Source organism: Ascaphus truei, chromosome 7 (genome assembly GCF_040206685.1).
Source record: "Ascaphus truei isolate aAscTru1 chromosome 7, aAscTru1.hap1, whole genome shotgun sequence".
In the NCBI taxonomy this organism is placed as follows: Eukaryota; Metazoa; Chordata; class Amphibia; order Anura; family Ascaphidae; genus Ascaphus; species Ascaphus truei.
The window spans coordinates 66031664-66057114 of NC_134489.1; the positions used below are offsets into that span (position 1 = coordinate 66031664).

The 25451-nt window shown below is 38.4% G+C and overlaps 1 protein-coding gene across 5 annotated transcripts in view; it reads right to left on the bottom strand.

The window, feature by feature from the left end:
* Nucleotides 1-2301: 2301 nt before the first annotated feature.
* NUP35 (nucleoporin 35) overlaps nt 2302-25451 on the bottom strand; it is a 32765-nt gene continuing 9615 nt past the window's right edge. For 2 of the 5 annotated variants that reach the window (XM_075608886.1, XM_075608887.1), the window contains exons 5-10: nt 23002-23143; nt 21330-21399; nt 21104-21232; nt 12842-13006; nt 11002-11071; nt 2302-4208 (exon numbers count right to left, since the gene is read on the bottom strand). In XM_075608886.1, coding sequence (XP_075465001.1) covers nt 4123-4208; nt 11002-11071; nt 12842-13006; nt 21104-21232; nt 21330-21399; nt 23002-23143 — 662 coding nt within the window. In that variant the 3' untranslated portion in view covers nt 2302-4122. Of the gene's footprint in view, nt 4209-10314; nt 11072-12841; nt 13007-14243; nt 14347-14681; nt 14858-21103; nt 21233-21329; nt 21400-23001; nt 23144-25451 lie in introns of those variants that run through there. The other 3 variants (XM_075608884.1, XM_075608889.1, XM_075608888.1) reach the window with 3 other exon arrangements.

Consider the following 25451-nt stretch of genomic DNA (forward strand, 5'->3'; position numbering starts at 1 on the left):
TGTGTGTGTGTTTGTTTTCTGTGACTCTCTGCCCCTTCTGTCTCCTGTGACTCTTAGCCCCCTCTCACTCTCTGTCCCCTCTGTCTCCTGTGACTCTCTGACCCCTGTGACTGTCCCTTGTGACTCTGCCCCCTCTGACTCTCTGCTCCGACTAACCACTCTGACACCTGTGACTCTCTAATGCCCTACCCCATCTGCCTGTCTCTGTCCTGTGTTTTCTGTGACCCTGTCCTGTTGTGGGGGTGCCTCAGCAACTGAGCACTGTGATTAGGGTTCGTAGATAATGAGTAGTGTATTGCATATACAGCATTGCGTATGATCATACACGAAAGTTAACGGCTTCATTCCTTTTAAAATCCTAGCTCCAAGAATCTTTGCTAACCTTTTCTTACAAATGAAAGTGCTAAAAAAGCGTTGATATCAAATCTCATCAAAATTCACTATATTTGCAAAAAAACAGTCACAGAAATACAGAAGAATGTCCACAAAACAAGAATCTTGTAGTTACTGTTAACTCACAAGCAATTTTACATTTTTCTTTTAAGTAAAAATACAAAAGATATGGGCACTTGGCTATCTTGCTTTATAAATTGGTCAGCCTCATCTAATTTCTTTCTCCTCTTAAGTGCCTCATTTATTTACACAACTAAATCGTACAGTAATGAACAATAATTATAAGGCCTATCCTCCAGTATCATTAATAATAATCTGTCACGGTCAAGAGGTATTAATTACTGCTCTTTCTGATGCATATGTGCCAAATAAATAATTCATGTTCCTAAGAGTACAGTACACAGAGGTGTAAAATATGGGGATTGATTCCTTAAGACAGGACCCCGCGGCGTCATTTGACGCTGGAAAATGAGGTAAGGGGAGCGCGAGTACCGGGGGGAGCACAGCTCCAATAGTTTACACACCCCTGCCTTAAGGCTTCTCGCTCTCACATCTGCCAGGTAGATGGTCTAACCCTCAGCCTTATGAAAAGATGGAATTGCAGAAACAGGAAGTTAAATTGGGTCTGCATAGAAATAAAACGTGCCGTGTAAAAAGGACAAATGCTGGCCCATTGACTCCAAGGTTATCAAGTAATTGTTTTCCTCAAATCAGTAGAGAGCCTGTAGTACCAAACGATGACCCTCAAATCAGTAGAAAGCCAGCACAACACTGGAAGACAAAAGATTTCTCAAGCCTATTACTCAGAAATGATGTCAGACTTTTTAATACTGATTGGGAAATTATTATAAATGTTCCTGCTATGGCTGATATATTCTATTTTGTCTCATTGAAGCGGTTGCACTCCTGAACTTTTCAACTTTGCATTTTCCTTGCTGTCTGCAGTCTCAATGAGACATTGTGTTACTCTTTCTACAACTCTACATTCATTTGGATGCAGATGAGCATACATGTTCCATCTGCCAATTGAGGTTGAACAGAATATGACGTGACTGAGTGCACCCTAGCAGTTGAGCGACCTGGTACAACCTGGTTTATAGTTTTGAATTATGCCCATGTAGCAAGTGTGTTTTTGTCAGACTGCAGAGTAGTAAATGATGCTATTATTTTCACTGTGTCACATGTTGGGTACCAGGAGCTAGAGGTGTATAGGCACTGAACCTTTATGCAGATCACCTTATCAAATCATTGCATTATGCTTATTTCACTTATTATGTGTATACCTATACTTCATTTTTTTTATCACAATAAACATTTAAAAGACACCTGCTGAATTGTTACTTGGATAATCCTGTTTACAACAGCAATAATGACAATTTAACCTGCCAATCCTCCCTCTTGTTCTAGCACTTCCCCTGCTCTGAAACATGGTTCCCTACTGTACTTAATTAAAACCCTTTATGCACAGTATTTAAAAGTTTCGATCATATTTCCATATTAAGGTCCTTTAGTATTTCCTGATAACTCGTATGCTGTATATTATGCCCCATTTTAGTAGTACTTCTTTGCATATTCTCCAAATTACTATGTCCCTCCAAGATATGCACTCTAGAATTGAACACAGTACTCTGTTGGGTGCGCAAACTTTCTGCGTTGCGCCCCCCTGCCTTCTCCCCCCTTACCTTTAAACCGGCGTCAAATGACGTCACTTCACCAGATCAACATAGCTGGGCTGATTATCAGGTTTTCAAATGTTAAAAATAGCCAAAAAGACCATTTCTTTGAAAAACATAAAAGGTAGGTCACCCTTAAAAAAAAAATGAGTCAGGATCTTGTTTGTCACACCTAGTCCTAGAATATACAGTTTATTGAGCGCTTATTTAATCAAACCTGTCTACAAATCGAGTAATTATAAGTCAGCACCTACAAAGGACTCACGTCAACAAACCTTTAACCTTGAAAATAACAGGTCAAAAACGAATACAATTTATTTAAATGCTGTCTATACATTACTTTAAGCAGTTTCTTGAGATACATCTTCAAGAGTGTATACATGGTATTGAAGGCATATTTGATAAGTACTTGGCTCGTAACTAAATAGTGCCTTGCTTGAGGATATTTTAGGGGAAAAAACGGTTTTGTTTTCTGGCAAACATCCCAGACAACATCGATGTGAATGATATATTCTTCTTTCAAGGCTCATTACATATAGCATCTATAAAACACATTGCTTTAAATGAAGACTTCAATATAATAGTGGGCTCGAAGTAGTGATGATCTGCTGGAATAATCTCCAGTCACATCATGTGTATGATAGTTACCATGTAAATACAATAAGGACAAAAACATCCAAGCACTTCAGTCCATCTATATTCCCAGTTTACCCATGTCTAATATCTGCCGTTTAAAATACTATATGATATTGAATATTCAGGGTTTGGCTCACAAATGAACATCTTAAGTGTCCATATTTATGTTAATGCTTTAATATGGATGCCTTATTGATTTAGCCTGTACATGATGCATCTTGTAGAGTAGAACTATGATGTATAATGCCAAGTCACACTGGGACAACTTTTGTCTGACCTGATTTCTGACTGCTGTTTGAAGCTACAAACACACACAAAAACCAAGCACAACACGTTTGTGGTGGGAGAGTGTTTAAGAAGATTAAGCAAATTGACACTAATTCACTCTGTACAGTGGGGACAGGCAAGGCTGACACTTTTTACTACTAACCATATTGTCAGCATTTAGATATGGACTCCCACAATGCATTCCTCTGCTAATGTTACAGCCTCCTTCAGCATGAAGTTTTTAATCAGAAAAACTGTCTTTTTTTTTTGTACATTTCTTAGTCCAATTTCAAGTAGAAGTTAACTTTAAACAGAAAACTTTTACATGAAAAGAGTTAATAATGCTTGAAGCAATGATTTACAAAATGTCATTTTAAAAGATGGATACAATATTTTTTTGTGGCCAAATTGGCTCTTGTTCTAAACCAATGTTGTTTGACTAGATATATCCTTTTTATCTAGTGCACACAGTTCACTTTCCCATGAGTGACAAGATAAAAATTCTAGACCTTAGGGTATGTCATTTCCTAATCTGAAAGAGATTTAAATTATCAAGACACCACCAGGCTCAACTAAAATGTGAACATGAATATATGAATAACATAGAACCAAGCTTATGTACAGAATTCTAAATAGTTGCATGGCATAGCTTGGTGAACATTAGCAAACATCTTAATGAGTCTTATTACACATATATTGTGTACAAACTCTACATAACTCACTGAAATAAACCCATCTACTAGATTGCTACATTGTTGGCATACAACCGACTTGCAGTAACTTTCATTTTCATATATCTCCTATCCACATAAATAAAGATGGCCCTATGTTGGTAGTCACAATTCAATTACTGAGAAAGAGAAAATGCTGCCGAGATCAATAGACTATTACACTAGCAATGTGCAGGGTAATTTCAATTTAGGTTCATTCATTGAAATATGTGTCTGAATTTGTTGCTCCGCCAAAATAATTTTTGAGAGACCATGTTTTTCAAAACCAAGCACATCACATTTCATTTGATGATCTTTTATAGTTATCGACTTACGTATTTGATTTTACACCCCAATAGTATCCCACTGAGAAAGCAACCTGACTAAATCCAAGTTTGACATATTGAAAAGATGAAGGAAAGTGCATGCTACACTTTACTTCTCTACAGAACAGCAAGAGTAGGTTTTTCAGTACCATGCCAGAAACGCTCATCTCTCTTGATGTTCTTGGGATACTCAAGTACTGTGCCTGGAACAGAAGAAACATCAGTACAGTCAGGAAAGATATAGAAATATGCTGCTTCTTCTATGTTGTACATTCTCAAGCACACATTTACTTTCCCATCTGCATGATTTTACCCCGTCCTTCACAGGGTCGCTTTAGAATATCTCAGACTCACCCATAGACTTCCAGAATAAAAACAAATTCTGGTGTGATTTTAAGACAGTAAATTAAATAAAGCATGGCAGCACACCAATGTCAATCAATACGACAGAACCTAAATGTACGTCCTGTATAAAATTGTACGTCAGTGACATTGATGTGCTGCCATGCTTTATTTAATTTACTGTTCGTATTTGAGAATATGTGAAAATTCCTTGCGACTGTGTAAGCATCCAGTGTAGTGAGTTACCCTGAAAACCTGAACGGTTGGGGGTACTTGGAGACCGGAAACACAGCTGTAGGGCATTCTCAATGAAGCATCGGAGGTTATTTGCCCAGTAATAAAATAGGTAAAATCACTTCATATAAAATTAACTAAGAAATGTTGCAATTTCTAATAGGTTTTCTAGGAATTTTAACTGACATAGCTATTGATAAACCAATTTAGTATCTCAGCAACGGAGTAATAAATCATTTACCACGTTACAACTGATGCTTTTTTCGTAAAATAAACTTCCCTTGAAATGCAGCAATGTGTGAAATCATTTCAATTGCAAAGTGAAGATATAGGAAAAAAATGGTGTGGGCCGAGCACGTGCATTTTAAGTGAAACATATTTGTCATTTGTCACCGTTTTGTCACAGATATTGTATTTATGATGGTGATGTTTTTAATTGAAAATCAAAACACATTTTCAGTGCCAAAACGCAAAGAACTTTGACTTAGAACACGTGTTTTAGCGATTTGCACTTCTATATTTATAACTGAATTCCTTGTGTGTCAGTCTGTGTGTGTGTGTGGGGTCTATGCGCGCAGAGCAGGCCGAGACCAGAAAGTGTGTTTGCACGTGAGCGCAACGGCCACGCGCCTACTACTACAGTGACGTCACTCGCGTGCGTTTTTCTTTTCAACGCAAGGATTTTTTCCCATGAAAACCCTGTAGGCGCCAGCAAAGTTTCACTTCAAAAGTACAAGAAACTTTGGAATTATCACCAATTAAAAAGTTAACAATTTACAGCGTGTTGCAACCATGCATACTAATTATCCAGATTTTTTCATGTGGTGGAAGAAAAGAAAATTAGAATGCACACATTTCATGAATGTGATCCAGCAGAGCCGGCCCGAGACATCATTGTGAGACTGCACTTGTTCTAGATCAAGGTGGCCATAATTGAAGCCCGCAAAACAGGCCACAGTAGAGTTAGATGGCGTCCAACTTCAGATTTATGCAGCTCTCTCCCAGATGACTCTACTCAAGCGCAGAGTTGAAGCCCCCACACAGAGGTGATGTAAATGACATTAAATGTAAATGAATTTCCCCTTTAAATAGTGTGCTGCTCACAATGAAGCCAAATCTACCATCCAGGATCTTGCTCGGGGGAGGTCATCCTTGAGTGTTGAGGCATCCAAAACATACCAGAGAGATCGCCGGGGAAGGGCTAGCACCCAGACCTCAGGTGCCCCCATTGTCCCATCCAAGAACACACCATGCTGGAGCAGGGTCCTGGACCCCCTGGTCACCACAGACCCAGATTCTCCGAAGAACCTTCACCGGACTGGTCCCGGGCTCCTTGTCCAGTTGGCCTTCACAGGATGAGTTACGCACACGACTGTTATAGGGTGGTCGTATCTTGGCCTGACTCAGACTGGTCCTCTCATTGGAGGGACTTCAGTCTCATGACACATACGTTTCCAGCACCCATAATGGCAGAGTGCCTAGAATTCACTGACTTTGGGCCCTCTCGTGTCCTGCCTTCCCAGCTCTCTATTGGGGTTTAGAGGGCTGCCACTTGAGGACCGACCACATTAAAAAAAAAAATGCACCTACATCTCTGCTCACTCCTGAGACCTTAGGTCTGGCCTGTGGCTCAATGACCATTGCCCCAGTCTACTAATGCCCCATCACGTATGAGCCCTGTTTCTAAGGTAGGTCCTATCCCACTTGCCCCAGAAATGTGGTCCTGGTTCTCACTGGAGATCTCTAACCAAGCCACAGCTTACATTGTAAATATTTGTTTTTCTGGTTTATTAATAAGTTCCGAGTTGTGTAATGGGTGTATACTGTTTAAATCCATGTTTGCCACTTTCTCCCAGAAGCACAAACTCTCTGCAGAGTTGAAGCCTCCTCGCATGCATGTCCCAATAGCTCTTCCACTCACGCAGGTGTTTTTGTTTTTTTTTGTCACCCACCTCCTGCTCCTTCAATGCTTGAAGGAGAACCATAATTTGGTTGAGGGAGTTCCCTCTTTTAGTTTCTCTCATTTTGGCCATGACACGGAATAGAGACTCTCCCAGAATGTTAGAGCTGCGCTGTCTATAGGTTCACAGCATTTATATGTTAGCTTAGTTATATTAACGATTGTGTGTCAACCCTCCCAGTTATTAGCAGAGCGTTCTGTTACATCTTGTCACACTCACGGCTATTAGATCAGTGAGTTTAGCTTTAAAAGTTTGCAGTAATGCTTGAGCTGCGTTGTTTGGAGCAAACAACTTTCATATGATAGCCTAGCTATATTAGGAGAGTACAATCTAGACATACCTCATTGCAACAAATTCACTGACTATTTACTATTACTATTACTATATACACTATTATTACTATATTGTATATTTCTTGGAATATTGCCTTTCACACAATGGTTATTTACAATATTATTGCAGTGTTTATAGCGGCTAACCATTATTGATTGTGAGCACCACGTGTCATTTTAACTTTTGTTTTATTCTTCATCCATGCACTGTTTTTTTACTTTTGTGTATTCACTAGAAAAAGATAAAAATGTATTATTGTGTGCACCAAAATGTACTTTCTTTGAATGATTACTGACAATGTCAGTTTTTCATTTATATGTCCAAGTATTATCCGTAACACAGTACCCAATAAAGCTTATATTGAAGTCAAATCTCTCCTGCTCCGTCCAATCCGCTTCAGCTCAAAACCAGTCAGGGAACAGCAAAGCTTCCGACTCGCCACACTCACAGACCAGGACTCTGGCGTTACCTCAGCACATCGCAGGTCCACAACGGCCCCCCCACAAGAGTCCTGTGGGTAGCGCAAGCAGGATCAAAGACGCTGGTAGTATTGCAGGAGAGTAACCAATGTAATATAAACAATCCTACATGTTTCATAGCGAACTACTTTGTCAGGGAACCGTCAGTAGGATGGACTGCTTCGTATTTGAAATGCTAAAAGCCTTAGGAATATCAGCCACATTTCAATCTGTGGTTAAAAATATCTTTATAGTTCCTTTACCAGCATCATATACAGTTCTGGGGTTACCTCCGACTCAAAACGACATTTGTAATGGTACTAGGCAAAGATGCCCTTAATCTCCCCTATTCACGCTTTACATTGAATCACTAGCAGTCTTGGCAATAAACAGATTTCAGGGATCCAGGTTGGAGCTTTCTACCACAAAAAGTTATTCTCACAGATTACGTCATTTTAACAAACTAACCCTCTGACTTCCATGCCTAAAGGTTTTTGGTCTACTATCTGGATTCGGAGCCTTAACAGGTCTCAAGCTTAATAATGTCAAGCCAGAAGCATTGGGTCTGAATTTGGAAGTCAAGGCCGCCCAAGTGAGTAAATTTGTTCTCTGGCAACTAGATAAGGGCACATGGGTTGGGTTGATCTAGAAAGAGACAAGGTATTGCCACTTGAACTAGACTTTCCTCTGTTGCCCCAGAGTATTATGCCTCCTACAGTACCTCCATCTCTAACCCAATTGCTCTACACTCAAAACTAGCTACATTTAGGTCTAATCAGATTTCCCCTTGTTCCACTGTTAGGCACATACCATTTCTGCCCGGGATCTGAATAAACAGGACTTGGTTTGCTGAAAACAGAGGGTCTGGTCAGTTAGGACCTACAGTTAAATCTGTCAAGCTGCTGAAGGAGCAATTTGGGATCCCGCCCACAGAATACTTCTGTTATCTACAGATCAAACACTTTCTGCAGTCCCTTCCTTCCCATGTTCTATCAGTCAAAGGACCTATTTTGAATTTGTATGTAGATATTCTCACCAGAGCACAGGTCCAATTTCTGTTTTCTATCATAATTTTATCCCCAACTAGACAAAAAAAAAAAATAGAAATAAAAAAAAGGGGGGGGATTCTTATAAGAAAGGGAAGCAGATTGGCGAACCCTGAAAAAGGTTGCGGATTAGGGCGATATCTGGCCAGCCAATTCCAGGGAGACTAATCAAACAAACACTTATTAAATAAGTACAAGGCCTTCTACAGCTGGTACCTCTACCCTGCTAGCCTTCATAAAGCCTATAGCTCAGTCTTCCTTGTTTTCAGAGGTTGGGGTTCCCCGGTCACAAGGTTTCATACCTGGAGGACATGCCCACAAATTGAAACCTGTTTGTAAATAAACTTGTAGTTCAATAAGATTGGGGTCAAACATACCCCTGGACGCTTGGCTGGCTTTCCTAAAAAAAAAAAAAAAAAAAAAAAAAAAAAGAAGGATTGTCAGATGTCCTTTCAGAAACTACTGTAACTACCAGTGTTTCCGCTACCTTAAGACACCCTCTCCCTACACTTCCTGAAAATCAGGAAGGCCTGGCATAATAGGCATTTGCAAACATTGACTAGCTTCCATGATAGCCCCCCAAAATGCAGTAGAATGTCGGACCCCTTGTTACACAACAGGGGTTCAGGATGGATCACTATTGTCTATGAGATTGGACCAACACCAATTTGTGTGGCGTTACTTCAGTCCCCCTCCAGCACCAAATACTTATGGATCTACTCAGACAGGTTGACAATCAACTTCCTATAATGGTGCCCCCTTTTTCACCCTGCCTACATGCCGGAAACCTGCCCTCCCAAACACCATCTACCTTTCCCACCATTTTTCTTCTCCCCCTCCATACACTGTAAAACATCAAAATAAGCAACTAGAAGAACTACACTTCTTCGCCATCTCTCCTGCTTTTCGCCTCTAAACTTCTGTAATAGCTCCTAACATACTTTTTCCTCAGCCTCTATTCTCTCCAAGACCCTCTCCAATCAGGTTTTTACACTGCTCACTCTGCTGAAACAGCACTCACCAAAAAGTAGCAAACACCTCCACATTGCAAAGGCAAATTTCTGCTGTGCAAAAAAACAAATCAAGTCTTGCATTCTATCCAAAGCATAAAAAACAAATTACAATTTCAGTGACAAAACACTACGAAATGTCACTTACAACGCACGTATTTGGCACACACCCTTTATTTGTTCTGTCCGACAATGTCGTTGACGGAGGCTTGAACCCAGTGCTATATTATAAGATCTATTATAAAAAAAAATAAAGTTTAAATCAATTCTTATGGATTTCTTTGAAGGAAAAAAAAAACCAACACAACTTGGCTATCCTGGTTTGTTTATTCGAATACATATACTTAAGGATGTGTCATCTAATTTTCCTTCCAGCTGTTTGAAAACTGCAGGCAATTGAACAAAATGTGTTGTACACTTATGGTTGCTAAAAGGATCAATCACATAGCAAGGTTTTACAGACTTTAGTCTGAGCAGATTTCTGAACGTGTCAGTAAGCAACTATCCCAATATGCTGCCTGAAGGGGGGGGTTGGGGGTACCCTCATACTGATACTATACATCTAACATGCCATTGAGAGTGACCCATTGAAAACACTTACCAGAAAACCTTCCTACTGTCTGTAAATTTAGATTGTAAATTCTTCGGGCAGGGATTTTTACCCCCTAATGCTTATTCTCATTAGGTGTTGTATTAAGGCATTGTATTCCTGCTATGTGCATGTATGGCACTAAAAATATAAAAGCTATACATGCAAAAATGTCATATCGAATCAGATAAAGCTTCAATTTTACACTGATCATTGCCCTCTTGGGAGGGAGAGAATAAAAACCACTGAACAAGATAAAATAGCATCCATAGAATCCATCTAAAGTTCATTTTGGCTGGGACTGCCATCTAAAATGTACATTTTATGGTGATCATAATCACATGACAAATACATGGCATCTTACAAAGTTTATTAGAAAATAGCATAAAACAGTAAAAGACAAACAAAGCAATAGAAATAATATTCAAGAGGCAGTGATAAAGAATGGAAGATTCTAATTTAAAACCACCGAAACAGAATTTGAATTAAAACAAAGACAAATAGACTAGACTAATGTTACAATCATTTCTTTTTAGCTGAATGAGTTGTGCATTTGTTCACATTACATTAAAAAAAAAACCCTGTTCCATGAGCTTGTAATGCATTGTTGACCAGTCTTGCAACAAAGGGGCGGAAAACCCCAATTTATTCAAACGGCTCCTATTGAAATACAAGAGTTGCTAGTTTCTGTTCTTACATGAGCTGGCAGTTATGCTAGACTTGCTCAAATTAAAGCAACAATAATTACCTTCATTAAAGACGGTCAGTAGGGTAGGTAGAACAATTACATATTTACATTAGCTTCTTTGGAAGAGCAGCGTTATAAAATTACATGACCTAGCGCATAATTTAATGTGAAACCTATACATTTGTATGAATTATTAAAAAGGCAAGTCGGGGTATGTTACAAGATCAGCAAACTGCCCATTTGCGGTTATAGAACTAACCAAGGAATTTGGCAGAACATTTATTGCACTAGTGTACTGAAGACAGGTGGTTTAGGACGCTCACTAGACTACCAACCAAACATGTATTCCATTGCTTTGGATACAACGCTCTCGTCTTTTCGTGGCGTCTGTTTATCTGATACAACCTGTAAAAAAAAATTAAAATTAATAAATGCATTTTATTTGAGCAATGCATTTTACAACTTTAAGGATATAATGTTATGTTTTCTTCTATAGTGCAGACACTGTATGCACATAGAAACAAAAGGCACAAGTTATGAGGCCATTGGTATTCGAACCGTTCATCTGCTCACACAAGTTCAATCTTTGTTATAGCTTCAAGTAACTGTGGGAATTACTTGTATTGTAAGTTCAGTTCAATTTGGTTTAGGCAAGATGTAACCATTGGGCCAAAAGCAAGTGTGATAATTCATTATAACAATAGAGTGTACAGAAAAGAAAGCAAAGCAAGGTTTTGCTGCATAAAACTTATTGTAGCTCTAGGTTCATTTTTGTTTGAGGAAGGAGTGCAGGGTATGTTCCCTTCCTGCTGTGAGCTACACCGCTTGGTGCCGTTACACTTGGAAAGGATGAAACAAGACTGGTTCTATATACCTTACTCCTACGTAAATCTAGCACACTATATGGAGCACACCAATATTAACAAGGTTACATGAAAAAATATGACGCATTGGATAAGACTGCAGCAGAGATGTGCCTAGAAAGTAGCCATCAATTTTCTTGACTACATGAAAGGGGGAGAAAGTGATGCAATTTCAATATGTATAATGTGCACAATCACATGCTTCATCAGTATTTGTCCAAGCAGAACAGCTTTTATTTTTTCCCCCACTTCAAATATTATTTAAACACGGCTAAAGAATGGCATCTAAAGAAATAATCCATGCATTATTTGTCAGTCACAAAGCACACATTAGAAAGGGCGGATCATTTTCATGCATATCTGATCAAACAAACAACTTTAAATACTACAGATACTTTGGTATGTGAGCACATGGTTTTAAGTAAAGTTAACTGCATAAAATGAAAGAAAAATGTAAAATGTAGAAATAGGATGAGGTTAATGGATTAGACATTGTACAACAAAGGGAAGACGGAGGGGGGGGGGTGAGAAAAACCACTAGTGTAATATACATGTAGATATTGTAGGAAAATTGTGTTTGTTGCACTCAAGGGTTGAAGTATCTGTAATATTTATATACAAGGATTCAAATAGATCGATTTCCCCCCCCCCCCAGAGTAGCAGCAGTTACACACTTTAAATATTTTAAAAACACCCTATGAAATATATTCATAAAATCAACTCTAGAACACCTTTAATGAAAAATGTTGTAACCAACACATTTTAGCAAACACTTTCATATACCTAATTTAATTTATTTAGATCAAGGCTGTTCTTGGGGGGTATGTTCGTCATCTTAAAAAAACTAAAGCAATTTCAAATCAACGGTCATGTAAAAAGATTATACAGCAGGGCCCCGGGTATACGGCGGGTACTGTTCCAGGGGCCCACCGTATAGTGAAAATCGCCAGAAAGCGGATCCGGCGATTTTCAGTTCTGTGCATGCACAGAACGGTGTTTGCCGTTCTGCGCATGAGTGGCCAATGGTCTGCGCGCGCAAACTACGGTCTGCACATGCGCGCCGGCCACAACCACCCGTTCTGCGCATGCGCGCCGGCCGCAACCACCCGTTCTGCGCATGCGCGCCGGCCGCAACCGCCCGTTCTGCGCATGAGCGACTGAGGATCATAGATGGCGGCCCCCTTCTCGGTGCCGCCGTATCGGCAGATCGCTGAAAAGCAAAGCGCAGAGAAGCGGGGCCCTGCTGTATACGGTTATGCCTTAGGGAGTAATTAGAGAGCTTTAAAATATCACCAGTTACAAAACGCGCTACCTGGTAGTCACTAGTTGATGCTTTATAAGCTGCAGCAAGAGGTCTCATTGTTGATGTTCTGGGTGTACTGACAGCTTGTCTGGGAGTGCCTATGGTTTTAACTGGTGGTGTAAAAACTGAAGAGACGGAGGATGCAGACGTTTTGTCATTGCTTTCCATTACACTCTGGAAACAAGGAAAGTGGAGGGAAAGTTAATCATGTAAACCACAAATGCATGTAGAGCCATCAGGTAAACTAATGTTCTGCATTTCAAAAAAAAAAATTTTTAAAAAATAACCTATACTTGGTTACCAAAGGTCAAATTGTTTTGCCCAAATTGGAATTAGCCGTTAAAAACACCCAGCATTTTACAACTATACACAATCAATGCAGTTTGAAAACTAATAAAACAAACCTTGGCATAAGAAAAAAAAATTATAATTGAATGTCAGAAGATATTCAGAAGTTTATTTTAAAAATAGTGAGGTGTCATGAAAGGCACACATGTGAGGACGTGACAAGTTTTAATACACCGCTATACAGTGGTCTCACTACTCTCCCCGCCCGCAGAGTCCTTACAAATGAGGAATCTTCCCTCAATCTTAACACTGCCACCACCAAAAAGAGTGTCAAAATTTAATGCAACGTTTTTAGCCCCATTTACATATTTTATAGTAATTAGCACAAAAATCTATGGCAGCAAAAAAATAAATTAAAAAAAAAAAGTCTGCACGTTTTGAAGAGTAACTGCATCTCAAAGTTCAATTAGAGCCCAAAGACAGTACTTATTACATTTTAGATTTCATATACAAAATTAGTACAGTGCTTAGTTACAGAAAAGCATGTCAAGAAACAGAATATAAGCAATTTCATAACTGGGTAAAAACAGAGAACATACGTTACTAAGTTTGGGAGTTCTCTTCCAAAAGAGGTCTTTGGAGCATGGAAGATGAGTTCAAGTGTCTTTTGGCATAAAACACACCACTTGTTGAATTTTTTTTCTAATATTCCAAATACAGGCTGTTTATCCATAACCTTTTGCAATAGGACCAGACTAAACTCACCCTCCTGGGTGTGTCCTATACATTCATATGTAATGACATTTTTATGGCTTGCAAGAAAATAGTTATTAAAAAAAAAAAAAAAAACCAGAGTATGAAAATAACCCCATAACTTTATTTCAATAGCCCCTAGAACATTAGGACCCGTAACAATGCAAGCGGCTGATCAGAATGTACATGTGCACATCTATTTTGATATCCATTTGTCCATCAAAGATGGATATGAGTGCGTCACAAAGGCAGCTTACCTAGTCCAGCATTGAACTCCATTGAAACAGCTGAACAAGCTGGTTAGAAAACAGAAAATGTAACAAACTTACTGCAATTTTATTTTCCTGGAACCAGGACAGTGGGCACAGTAGCGTTAACTTTATCCTCAGCTGATTAGGACAGGAAATTGAATTCTTGAAGGTAGGCCATAAAAGCCCACTCCCACTACCTGCACAGTCTGGATTCTCCCATAGCTGAAAAATACACCTGATGTATATTAGGCATACATAGGGAAGGTAATTGTGCCCACTGCCATGGTTCCAGGAAAAGAAAAATTACTGTAAATTGGTTACATTTTCACTTTCTGTTCACCATTGCAGTGGGCACCATAGAGACATACCCCAGCAGTATTATTTAGGGAGGGAAATCAAACCCCAAAGGCCAATATATCAGTTTGAACCATTTTATTTATTACAGGCTTCCACTTTATCTTGTTACATGCTGTAGCACTTTTTCGACCAAAGCTTGCATCAGCTGAAGCCTGAATGTTCAATCTGTAATACTTCATAAAATGTGTTAAAGACCATACTGCTGCTTTGCAGATTTGTGCCGGTGATGCTTGTGCCTTGAATGCCCACGGCTCTCGTTGTGTGGCTTTAAATTCAAACGGTGGATTTTGTCCTTTGTTTTCGTACGATTTTCTGATACACGATACAATCCATTTGGATATTGTTGTTTTGGACGCCGCTTGCCCAGTCCTTGGTCCTGAAATGATAAACAGCCTATCTGACTTTGTTTTGCACCCTCTCGATATAGGTTAAGCACCTCACTACATCAATTATGCAGTCTCCCTTCCTTCTTATTACCCAGTTTGGGGCAAAAATAAAGGCAATACAATTTTGTGGTTTATATGAAATGAAAAACTACTTACGGTAAGAAATAGTACTTGTCGCATCACTGCTTTATCTTGGTGAACGACCAGAAACGGTTCACAACAGTGGAGCGCAAACTTTTGCTGCTGCGCCCCCTGTCTTTCATGCCCCAGTTCTCGCACCGCCCTCACCCCCCCACCTACCTTACATCCGTGTCACATGACGCTGCGGGGTCACGTCACCCGCGGTGTCATTTGACGTCACAGTAATTGTAGTGTTGCAGGGACATCACGCGATCCCCCAGCATTTAATTTAAATGCCTTGGGGAAGAGCGGTCGGCCTCTGCAACCGCTCGCGCCCCTCCAGAAAACTCCCCCGCTGCCCTCTGGGGGTACGCCCCCCAGTTTGCACACCCCTGCTTTACAAGACAAGGCTAGTAATTCTCCCACTCTGCATTCCTGATGGGTATTACATCAGCAAGGAATCTTCCATGATAACTTCAAGGGTATTTGATCTATAGGTTCGAAAGGATGCACCGTGGGAACATCCAGTGCTAGTGATAGTTCCCATGCTGGCACTCTATTCTTGATCCGCTTGTAAAAACAAAACAAACGAGTCAGTTGCTAGTTTCTTCTCGAACAATGCTGATAATGCAGAAAATTGCACCTTCAATGAACGGAGGCTGAATCCTCTAGCAAACCCTTCTTGTAGGGATTCTAATAGTGTCACAGTATTTGGAGAACACAAAAAAAACAAAAAAAACAAACAAAAAAAAACTTTGTTAAACACACCAGTCTATGAAGCATGACCAAATTCAGTAGTATACCGTTGTAGATTTTTCTTTCTTGCTCCAAAAGGGTTTTTATTTTTCCATCTGAACATCCCTTTTCTCCTAATGTCTTCCACTCAATCTCCAAGCCGCCAAGGCCAATTGTTTGGGCGATATACTGGTCCTTATTGTAATCAGTCCCCGGACATTTGGTAGATGCCACGGCGTGTGTCCATTGCCAGGTTTATGAGATGGGCAAACCATGGTCTCCTCGGCCAATATGGTACCACCATTAACACCTCTGCTTGATCGCTCCGGATCTTCCCCACTATCTTTGAAATGAGAGGAAACAGATATGCCAGTTTGAACTACCACTTGAAACAGAGGGTGTCTATGTGCCTTGCGCTGGGATGAAAGTGCCGCACAATAATTCGCCACCTTTGTGTTTGAGAGTAGCCATCAGATCTATTTCTGTTTGCCCCCAACGTTTTACCAACATGCAGAATATTTGGTAGTCTAATTACCATTCTCCCGGGTGAATTAGATTGCGACGGAAAGTGCGGTAATATTTTCTGGCCCTGGTATATGCATGGCCGTTATATCTGTAACATAACCTTCTGCCCAGGATAGAATCTCTGACGTTAGTTTCATCAGTCTTTTGCTCCGCTATATATTTTACCACGGCCCTGATGTCGGATTTTATTTGTATATTTCCATCCTTTACCTGGCTTTGGAATGCTTCTAGTGCCTTCTGCACTGTCTTGAGTTCTGGCAAGTTTGATTGTAACTACTGCTCTTTGGTTGTCCACGTACCTTGTACCAGTAGGTCTCCCACCTGGGCATTTTCCCAACATCTTTATGTGTGGGTACATGTATATTTCTTGTTTTACATCCTTGGGAACTCCGTTCCACTATAAGAAATATTGTAATGGTCTCATGTGTAGACGCGTAGGTGTGTTTTTACTGTGTTATCCAGGGGTTATGTTTGATCCCCTTATTTAATAAAGGAACCTTTTTGCCACCATGAGCCTCCGCCACTATTTTTAGGCAGTGCACTGCCTTTGTTTACCTACTCTCTACTTACCTGCCTGGTGGATTACACGCTGCCAAGGATACCCTATGGGACTGCTCTTTTGAAGAAATCTGGATGTAAAAAGTGAGTCTTCTTTGCATATTATTACTTTCTATATTATTATGGATGGGACAATCTATGTACTGTTTACTGTGCTTGTCAGCACTAGGTACTAGTCCCCTAGCCCTATTAGGGTGTTTCATTGCTGCTCACTATAACATTGGAGTGGTCCCAACGGAAAATGTATCATTTATTATAGGGACTTTATTTTCTTTGATGCACCGGTTACCCACATCTCATGTGTAGACCTGCCCATTTGACTACATTTCACATTGAAGTCAATTTTCCTAGGTGCCTCATACAGTCTGCTGCTGAAGAGATGTTCGCTGTTCTGAGCGTTCTTGTCTGGACTCTAATATCTTGGATCCTTGAATATGGAAATCGCACCTCTACTTCTGCTGTGTGAAATTCTACGCCCAAGAATTTTAAAGACTGTTGGTACTAGTTGGCTTTTGTCGACATTTATGATCCAGCCATGATGTTCTAGAAAAGACAAGACTATGCTTTCTTGTAGCAATTTCTCTTTTATCAGAATATAATCTAGATATGGATACATTTTCACACCCCTTTTTCTTAATTCTGCCATTAATGGGGCGAAAACCTTTGTAAACAATCTGGGAGATGTTGCCGTTTTGGACTAGCAACGTCGTATATTGGTAGTGTTCCTGATTTATTGTAAATCTGAGGAAAATTTTGATGTGTTTTTTCTATAGGGATGTGTCAATAGGCATCTTTTAGATCTATTTATATCATCCAATCGTTAGGTTTTACTTCTTGGATTGATGAGGTTTAATTATATCATTAACTTTTACTTGTAAGTAGGCATTTACGTTTCTTAGATCCAATACTGCTCTGCAACCTCCTAATGATTTTTCTACCAAAAAATAAATATTGGAATAGATCACTGTTCCTCTGTCTTTGAGGAACCTTTATTATGTTGGCCGGTAATAACTCCTTCAGGATAAAAGTCATTTGTTTTGGCGGTGTATATTTTGTCTAAGAATATATCCCTTCTTGGAATGTTCTTGAACTCAAGGTGGCACCCGGAAAAAAATAAAATAATATAATATATATAATATAATATATATAATATAATATATATAATATAATATATATAATATAATATATATAATATAATATATATAATATAATATATATAATATAATATATATAATATAATATATATAATATATATAATATAATATATATATAATATAATATATATAATATAATATATATAATATAATATAATATATATAATATAATATATATAATATAATATATATAATATAATATATATAATATAATATAATATAATATATATATATATCTGTAGTACCCCACCTATTTTTTTTTTTATAGAGCCCATGCTGCTTCGAATTGACTCAGTTTTCTCCGACTGGAAGCTGTTGGACCCCTTGACCTTCATGAGAATTACCCCCTGGAGCCACAAAAAAGCTTATTTTGTCCGCCTCTCCATGACGTGCGTCTTGCTTCCCTATACGGTGTTCTTTCCGTCTGATGGAATCTAGGGCCATATATTCTATTTTTACTTTCTTGTGGTAAAAATTTGCTTTTACCGCGACACTTAGAAATTCTCCTTCAATTTGTTTATAATTGCATCTAATTTATTCCCAAAGAGCAAATTACATAAACTGTTTTTGGATGCTGTGTCTGCCACCCAGTGTCTGAGCCATAGCACTCTTCTTGCTTTTACTGTATAAAATTGATTTGGTTGCCTGTCTTACAGCATCCAGTGATACTTCAGCTACATAGTTGGCTGCCCATTTGATTTCTGACAATGCTTTTGGAATATAAAAGTTCTCTTGACTTTTTCCAATGCTTCTATATTAGCAATCCATATCCACAATGCTCGATTCTGATGTCGTTGAAATTGCTGGTTTGCATGCTGTACCATATGCTTTCTTCAAAAAACACTACCCATCTTATCCATTACATCTTTGAGTGATGCATCTTCGACAGGTATGGTTGTTCTTCTTGAAATTCTGACATCAATTTTAGGACTGATTTCCCAGTATTTTTCTCCTTTTGTACAAAAGGATACATTCTGTTAAAGTGTTTGGGAAAATTCGTTTTCTATCCGGCTGCGACAATTCCATTTGTATCAGATCTTTGATTACGTGATGAATTGTAAGACATCTTGTTTTCTTCTGTCTTGTCCCAAATAATGTATCTGATTTCTGATTAGTTTGAGTAATTTCTTCTGTATTCTCCAATTCCAATGTTTTTCATTGCTTTTATAAAAGAGGATCCACCATTTCTAAATCAAATTCTTAAGCTTGCATTTCTTGCTCTGACGAATCACACCCCTTCAGAGTCTTAGTGATATCATCTCTGATTCGTCTGATGAGGAGTCTCTCACTATATCCAGGCTGGTCTGAGACCTTGCTCTCTTTTGTGCTGATTTCACCGCTTGTTGCACCTTAGACTCTACACTCTGCTTTACTGTATCGTTCATCCATGATAGAAAAGTATTCATTTGTTCATTTGACCTCCTACTGCTGCTTTAAGGCAGTCCGCACAAAGCTTCTTGGCTTCTAACACTGGCTTTTCACATGCTGCACACCATTTAGTTGGTTTTATTTAGCAGCTTTTTTCTTTTGATGCAGGGACTATACTGCCCCCTTACAAGTTCCTTCTTCTGGTTGTATAACCATAGTACTAAGGTGAAAAAACAATACTTCTTTCAGTTCCATAACATCAACTCTTTTATTCTCTAGCAAACTAAGCTAAGGACTCACCCAATCTTCGTAAGCAACCCTTTACTTCTTCCAGCTTCCATGCTGGCTTCCAAACTTCTTTCAGCTGATTTCTCCTGTCTGCCGAGCGTTCCATGCTGTGGCTGCTTCCAGGTACCTTCACACAGTTGTGTGCCATCGCTCTGACATCAGCGTCAATGCGTCCAATCGGAGCGCTTGGCTCACGCCTGTGGGATTGTAGCGCGCGCTGGAACGTGCGAGCGCTATGCACTTACATGGGACGCCGTGTAGATCTGTCTCCCCCACTCCGCTGCAATCTCAAGACGCATGTGCGGTAATAATTTGAGCCTCCGATACGCTTTACAACCCTGCTGTCTGCCCGCCGCGTTCAAAGAAGCATCGGCGGTACTGCCCGGTCCCCTATCTTGCTACCACCCACAGTACGGCGAACGGAGCTTCTGGGTATGAGAGGCCGAGACTCCCTGGCTTGACTACACGAGCTACAGTCCGGTGAGTCCTTTAAAAAAAAAAATAACACTACTCCTAGCTGTAGGACAAGAAAGAGACTATCTGCAGGTAGTGGGAGTGGCCTTTTATGGCCTACCTGCAAAAAATTAATTTCCTGTCCTACTCAGTTAAGGATAGAGATAACCCTACGGTGCCCAGTGCTATGGTGAACAGGAAATATGCTTTTATTTTTATTCATCTGATCTAAGACAGCTTAATTTTAGTAAAGACCTTAGACTCAATGCGGGAGGAATTCATGAATGCAGGGCCCCTTTGTGGATAAAATAGGGGCTTCTAGTAAGTCAGTGTACTGTCACCAGATTTCCATAATACACATACATTTTACTGGGCCATCAATGGCAACCCCAGGTTAAGCTCCGGTAGACAATTTACAGATTGAAGTGCTCTTAAATTAACCCCACTTTTAGACATCACATAAAACATGCTGGGGTCACAATCTGGCCTGACCACAGAAACAGTTTCACGTCAATTGCCCAAAAACATGTATTTAAGATGTAACTCAAATTAACTCTGTTTCCGAATACGTAATCTAGATAGAGCCTATCGTCACATGGGGTGTTAAAAAACAATAAAATACATACCAAGTCGTAAACTAAAAAGGTGATAGAAGTGTACAACTACCAAACTATTTTTAGATTGTGGTAGTTGTGTTACCCACAACAGAAAGTGATATGTTTAGAGCTATGCTTCCTTCCAAACGTCATGTAGTAATTACAAATTATTTTTACAGTTGCAAAACTGGAGGCGGTGAAGGTTATTTTTCTTCTTTCCCGATTCAAATTAACAAAATCCCTACAAAAGAATGCAGTGCACCGTGCTATGTTGCTTGTAAAGAAATAGATTTGTTGTACAGTAGGTTGTGAAAATGTACAAATGGACCAGAGTTCCTATGTAAAATATGTTTTTTGTAAGGCTTTAAAAGTGAAGACTTGTTCTAACTATACTGTAATCTTTGAAAGGGAATGTTATGTTTGCTTGGCACAATCTTACCTTATCAATGCAAGATTTGACTCCAATCATTATACATTCACCAAAGATCCTGCCATCTTTACTTAATGCTTTTCTAGCCTGTAATTTGGACTGATATTGGATATGCATCCAGTTTCCACTGTTTGACATCTGTAAACATAATACAATATTAACAGCTAATATTTGTTTTCAATGATAAGTTTTTATTTTTTTTATTTTTTAGTCTTCCATACACATTCATCCTTACCACATGCTTTACTATGTTCCCATATTGTGCAAACTGGAGCAAAATATAAGAAGCCGAAGCTTGAGGAAACCTAAAAAAAAAAATAAGAAATAAAAGGGATGGTTAAGCATTTAAAAGAAAAACTCCCTTAATCTTGTCAGGTTATCTAGTTAACTGGGATAGTGTCAAAATCGGGTCACTGTTATACAAAAATTTTACTTTGGCTTCAACGAAGATTATAAATTAATCTCAGGGACTCGTTTAACCAATGTTAATTTTAGGTCTGAAGCGCTTATTCCCATTATGTTTTATATGATGTCGCGTGTATTTACGGTTTTGAAGCTCTATACACATGGATGTTGCTATATAAAGATAGACATACAACTAATTTCTACTGCCCATTCATTAGATACAATGAAAATGCAAAGCCCTCTAAAAATCAGACGAATTCTTAATGTAACGATGACAAAAAGTAAAAAAAAAAAAAAAAATACAGCTCAACCCCATTATAGCGCGATCCGAAACAACGCGGATCCACTTACAACGCGGTCTGAGCGTGGCTCACAATTTAAAAAATAAATAAAAATTTAAACATTCAATGCTTTATTGCTAACGGACACGTACACGTGCACATCCCTACACCATGTGGGAGTTGAACATGAATAAATATCCAGGAATCGAACCCAGGACCTAGTACCAATTCCCTACCTGCTACGCCACAGATTGCTGTAGATGTTAAGTATATTTATAGTCTGTTTTATCACACCACAGTGGACTGCACTGTGTACTATATGTTAAGTTGGTTTTTAAGAGTATGTGAAGTCATTCAAACCCTGTGGCTTGCAGGTAGAGAATTGGTACAAGCATATGAAAAAGGACCTGGGTTTGATTCCTGTATGGTATAACTTATAAATTATTTTATATAATAATTTATAAATATTTTTTTTTTATAAAATATACATAATTATAATAAAATGTATAAATTATGTATAATTTATAAATAATTTTTATTTATTTTATAAATCCTGGGTTCGATTCCTGCATCGGTATTCTATCGAATGTATTCATGTTCAACTCCCACATGGTGTAGGAGTGTGTATATGTGTCCGTTAGCAATAAAGCATTGAATATTTTAAAAACGAAAGTGGAATTGCGATTTAAAAACCCACTGCATCGTGAGTAGGCATTGTATAAGAGCCACGGCATTCGCTCTCAACACTCGCCTATTAACAAAAACATCTACAATATTTTTTCTTTTTGTTGACTCTCTCCTATGCTCCCCCTGGATTTTGAAGAACATTTCTGCCTTTCTGGGACCAGCGAAGACAGTCCCTACCATAGGTTGAGCACGGAGTTGCAACTTTAATTTTTTCCCCACAAATTTGTCACTTATTTTATGCACACATATTTTGCCACTTTATATAGTGTTTAGCATTATCACTTTACGTCACATTGACTGTGGGAGCACCCAATTGATCACTATTTTCTCAAAAGGTATTTAAAAAAAGGGACCATAACACTGAAGCCCAGAAATTAAAGATGTTCCATAATGAAGTGTCAACACAGACCTGGAAAGCATTCCGAGTTTCTCTATACTGCTCGTCTGAGTTTTTCCAAGAACAAAAAAGCAAAAACAAGATGACAGAATCTACAGGTAATGACTGGTTGTATCACTCAAATGCAAATAACTTACCCAAATACAGTCACCCAAGTATCATCCAGCTGATCATCGGACGTCAAAGCATCACCTTGTGTATAAAAGGGATCCAGTTGGGCAGGCGAGAGGGTGGCTTTTCTGCTCTGGCCAATAGCTGCTTGACTAAAAACACTTGAACCTGTTCAAGTAAATGGAGTATTTTTATTTGTTCATAAGTATAAAGAGTAGATACCGATTTAACAAACCCCCATCCTTTAGATTTGTGTCTCATTTTAGTTTACTAGTCAGATAAAATATACTGAATTGACCAAGTTCATAGCGTCTTCCCCCCCCCCCCCCCGCCCCATTCCAACTCATGTCTTATTATACAAGTAATTCACATCATTTTAAAGAGTGAACCGTTGTAAATGTTCCAACTAAAAGTGCAGGATTAGCATCTTGATGTGGTAGATTAAAATATCCTACATAGAGCATTAAAAACTAAACAATCTACTTAGTCTATATAAATACAAAATAGCAAGAAAATACTATTCAAACTGAATGAATGCCAGTGTCATTTATAAATAGCAACAAGATTAATCAAACATACGGATATCAAGACCAATTATTATAATCTACTACTCTGTTGATTACTACATGACCATCTAATTTACACCTAGACCTACATGTTGGGAAGGCTCATTAACAATTTTTTTCCCATTAAAGTGCAGTTTTAAACAAATGACAATAGTGAAAAAAAATATTTAAACTGATTAATAAGCTATTTAATATATACTTAAATTAAACCATGTTCAATTTATTTACCAAACCATCTTATACAGTGTAGTAATAAATTACAATTACTAGTAAATAGAAAAGTAAGTGTTTAACGCTCGACCTTTCCTAGACATGCAAGTAATTATTTTTCCTAATACAAGCAGTCCTCTGTTATCTGACACAATGTGTTACTCAAAATGGCGTTGGATAGCGTAACACGTTTTCCCATAGGAACACTGTTTAAATAAAAGGTTCCGTTCCTGAAGGCATTTTTAACACTAAAATACACCAAATATTTTATGCAGGCAGTAAGATACACAGCACACACAAATTATATAGATATAATATATTAGATAGTATAATATAATATATATTATATACACAAATAACTTTGCAAAGCGTTGTAAGAGCGTTGGATAAGCCGTTTTGGCGTTGTAAAAATGAACATGGGTATGCATTGCATAGCGTTGGATAAGCCATTCGTTGTAAAGCGAAGCATTGTAAAACGAGGACTGCCTGTGTATTTAAATGGTGGCAATACGAAATCAGATTGAGAACAATTTTATTATGGATGAAATGAGACTTCCTATGCACAAGAGCTTTTTTTTCTACGTGACACAATGATGACACCTACTGGACAAGTATAGAATATTTTTTTCATATAAAAAATATTGAAAGCAAAACAGATTTTCTTGAACAAACAGAACTTTAACGTTAAAAATGTTTCTTTGCAAAGAAAAGAAAAAACCTTTGTAAACATTACAAGTTGATAAACCACAAAATACAGTAATTGCATTTTATTTTTTCCATTGGCATGCGTATGCAACTTGAAAGGTCTTTAAAATCAGATGCATAACAAAAATTACATTTGGAGGCAAAAGATTAATTAAACAATCCAAATAAAAGTGCTGGTTATGGATTCTAAAAAGTCTGGACAAAGGTCACAAGAAAAGACTTCATAAAGATTTAAAATAAAAAAGTTACAGGCCCGGGAGTGGAAATAGTCTTGGAGCGCTCTATGTACACAACTTCAGGGTGCAGAGTGTAACACACGAGAATACTTAATCACAAATAGACACTGACTTTGTGTTTGCAAATACTTGTTGGCTTTTAAAAATGATTAAAAAAAAAAAAAAAAAAAAAAAAAAAAGAGTCCAAATGTTTGGAATATGTGCAGTTCACAGCCCGAGTCTTTAAAATATGTTCATGACTAGTATTTAAAAAATAAACTTGTTCCCTGGGGATAAACCTCAATGTCTCAACTAAATGCTCCTTTGTGACATTGCTGCTGGTAAAGTTTGTCACAGGTGAAAACAGAAGTGTGTAATACCCAAGGTACATTCCTACCTCCCAATGCCAAGACTAGAAAATAGACAAAGGGTTTCTTGCTCCAGTTTTGCTCAACCCAGAAAAGTGCTGCATTGACAAATGACAAGTCTGTGCATTAAGTATGACAAGTGTGTGAGTGACTGATGACATTGCTGTGTAACACCCTTGCTGTTCAATTAAATACAGGCAATTATTAAAGTAGCCAGCAGAGGTCAGAGAAAACACACAATATTATAGTGGAACAAAGGCATAATTTAACAAAAATGTAGATTACAGTACTACATTTTGGATGGCACTAAACTTTGAACACCTTACTGGTTGCAGTATACTTTACATTAATATTTCAACATATACAGTATATTAATTTCTACTGTTAATTACAATACTGTTAACCAACCACA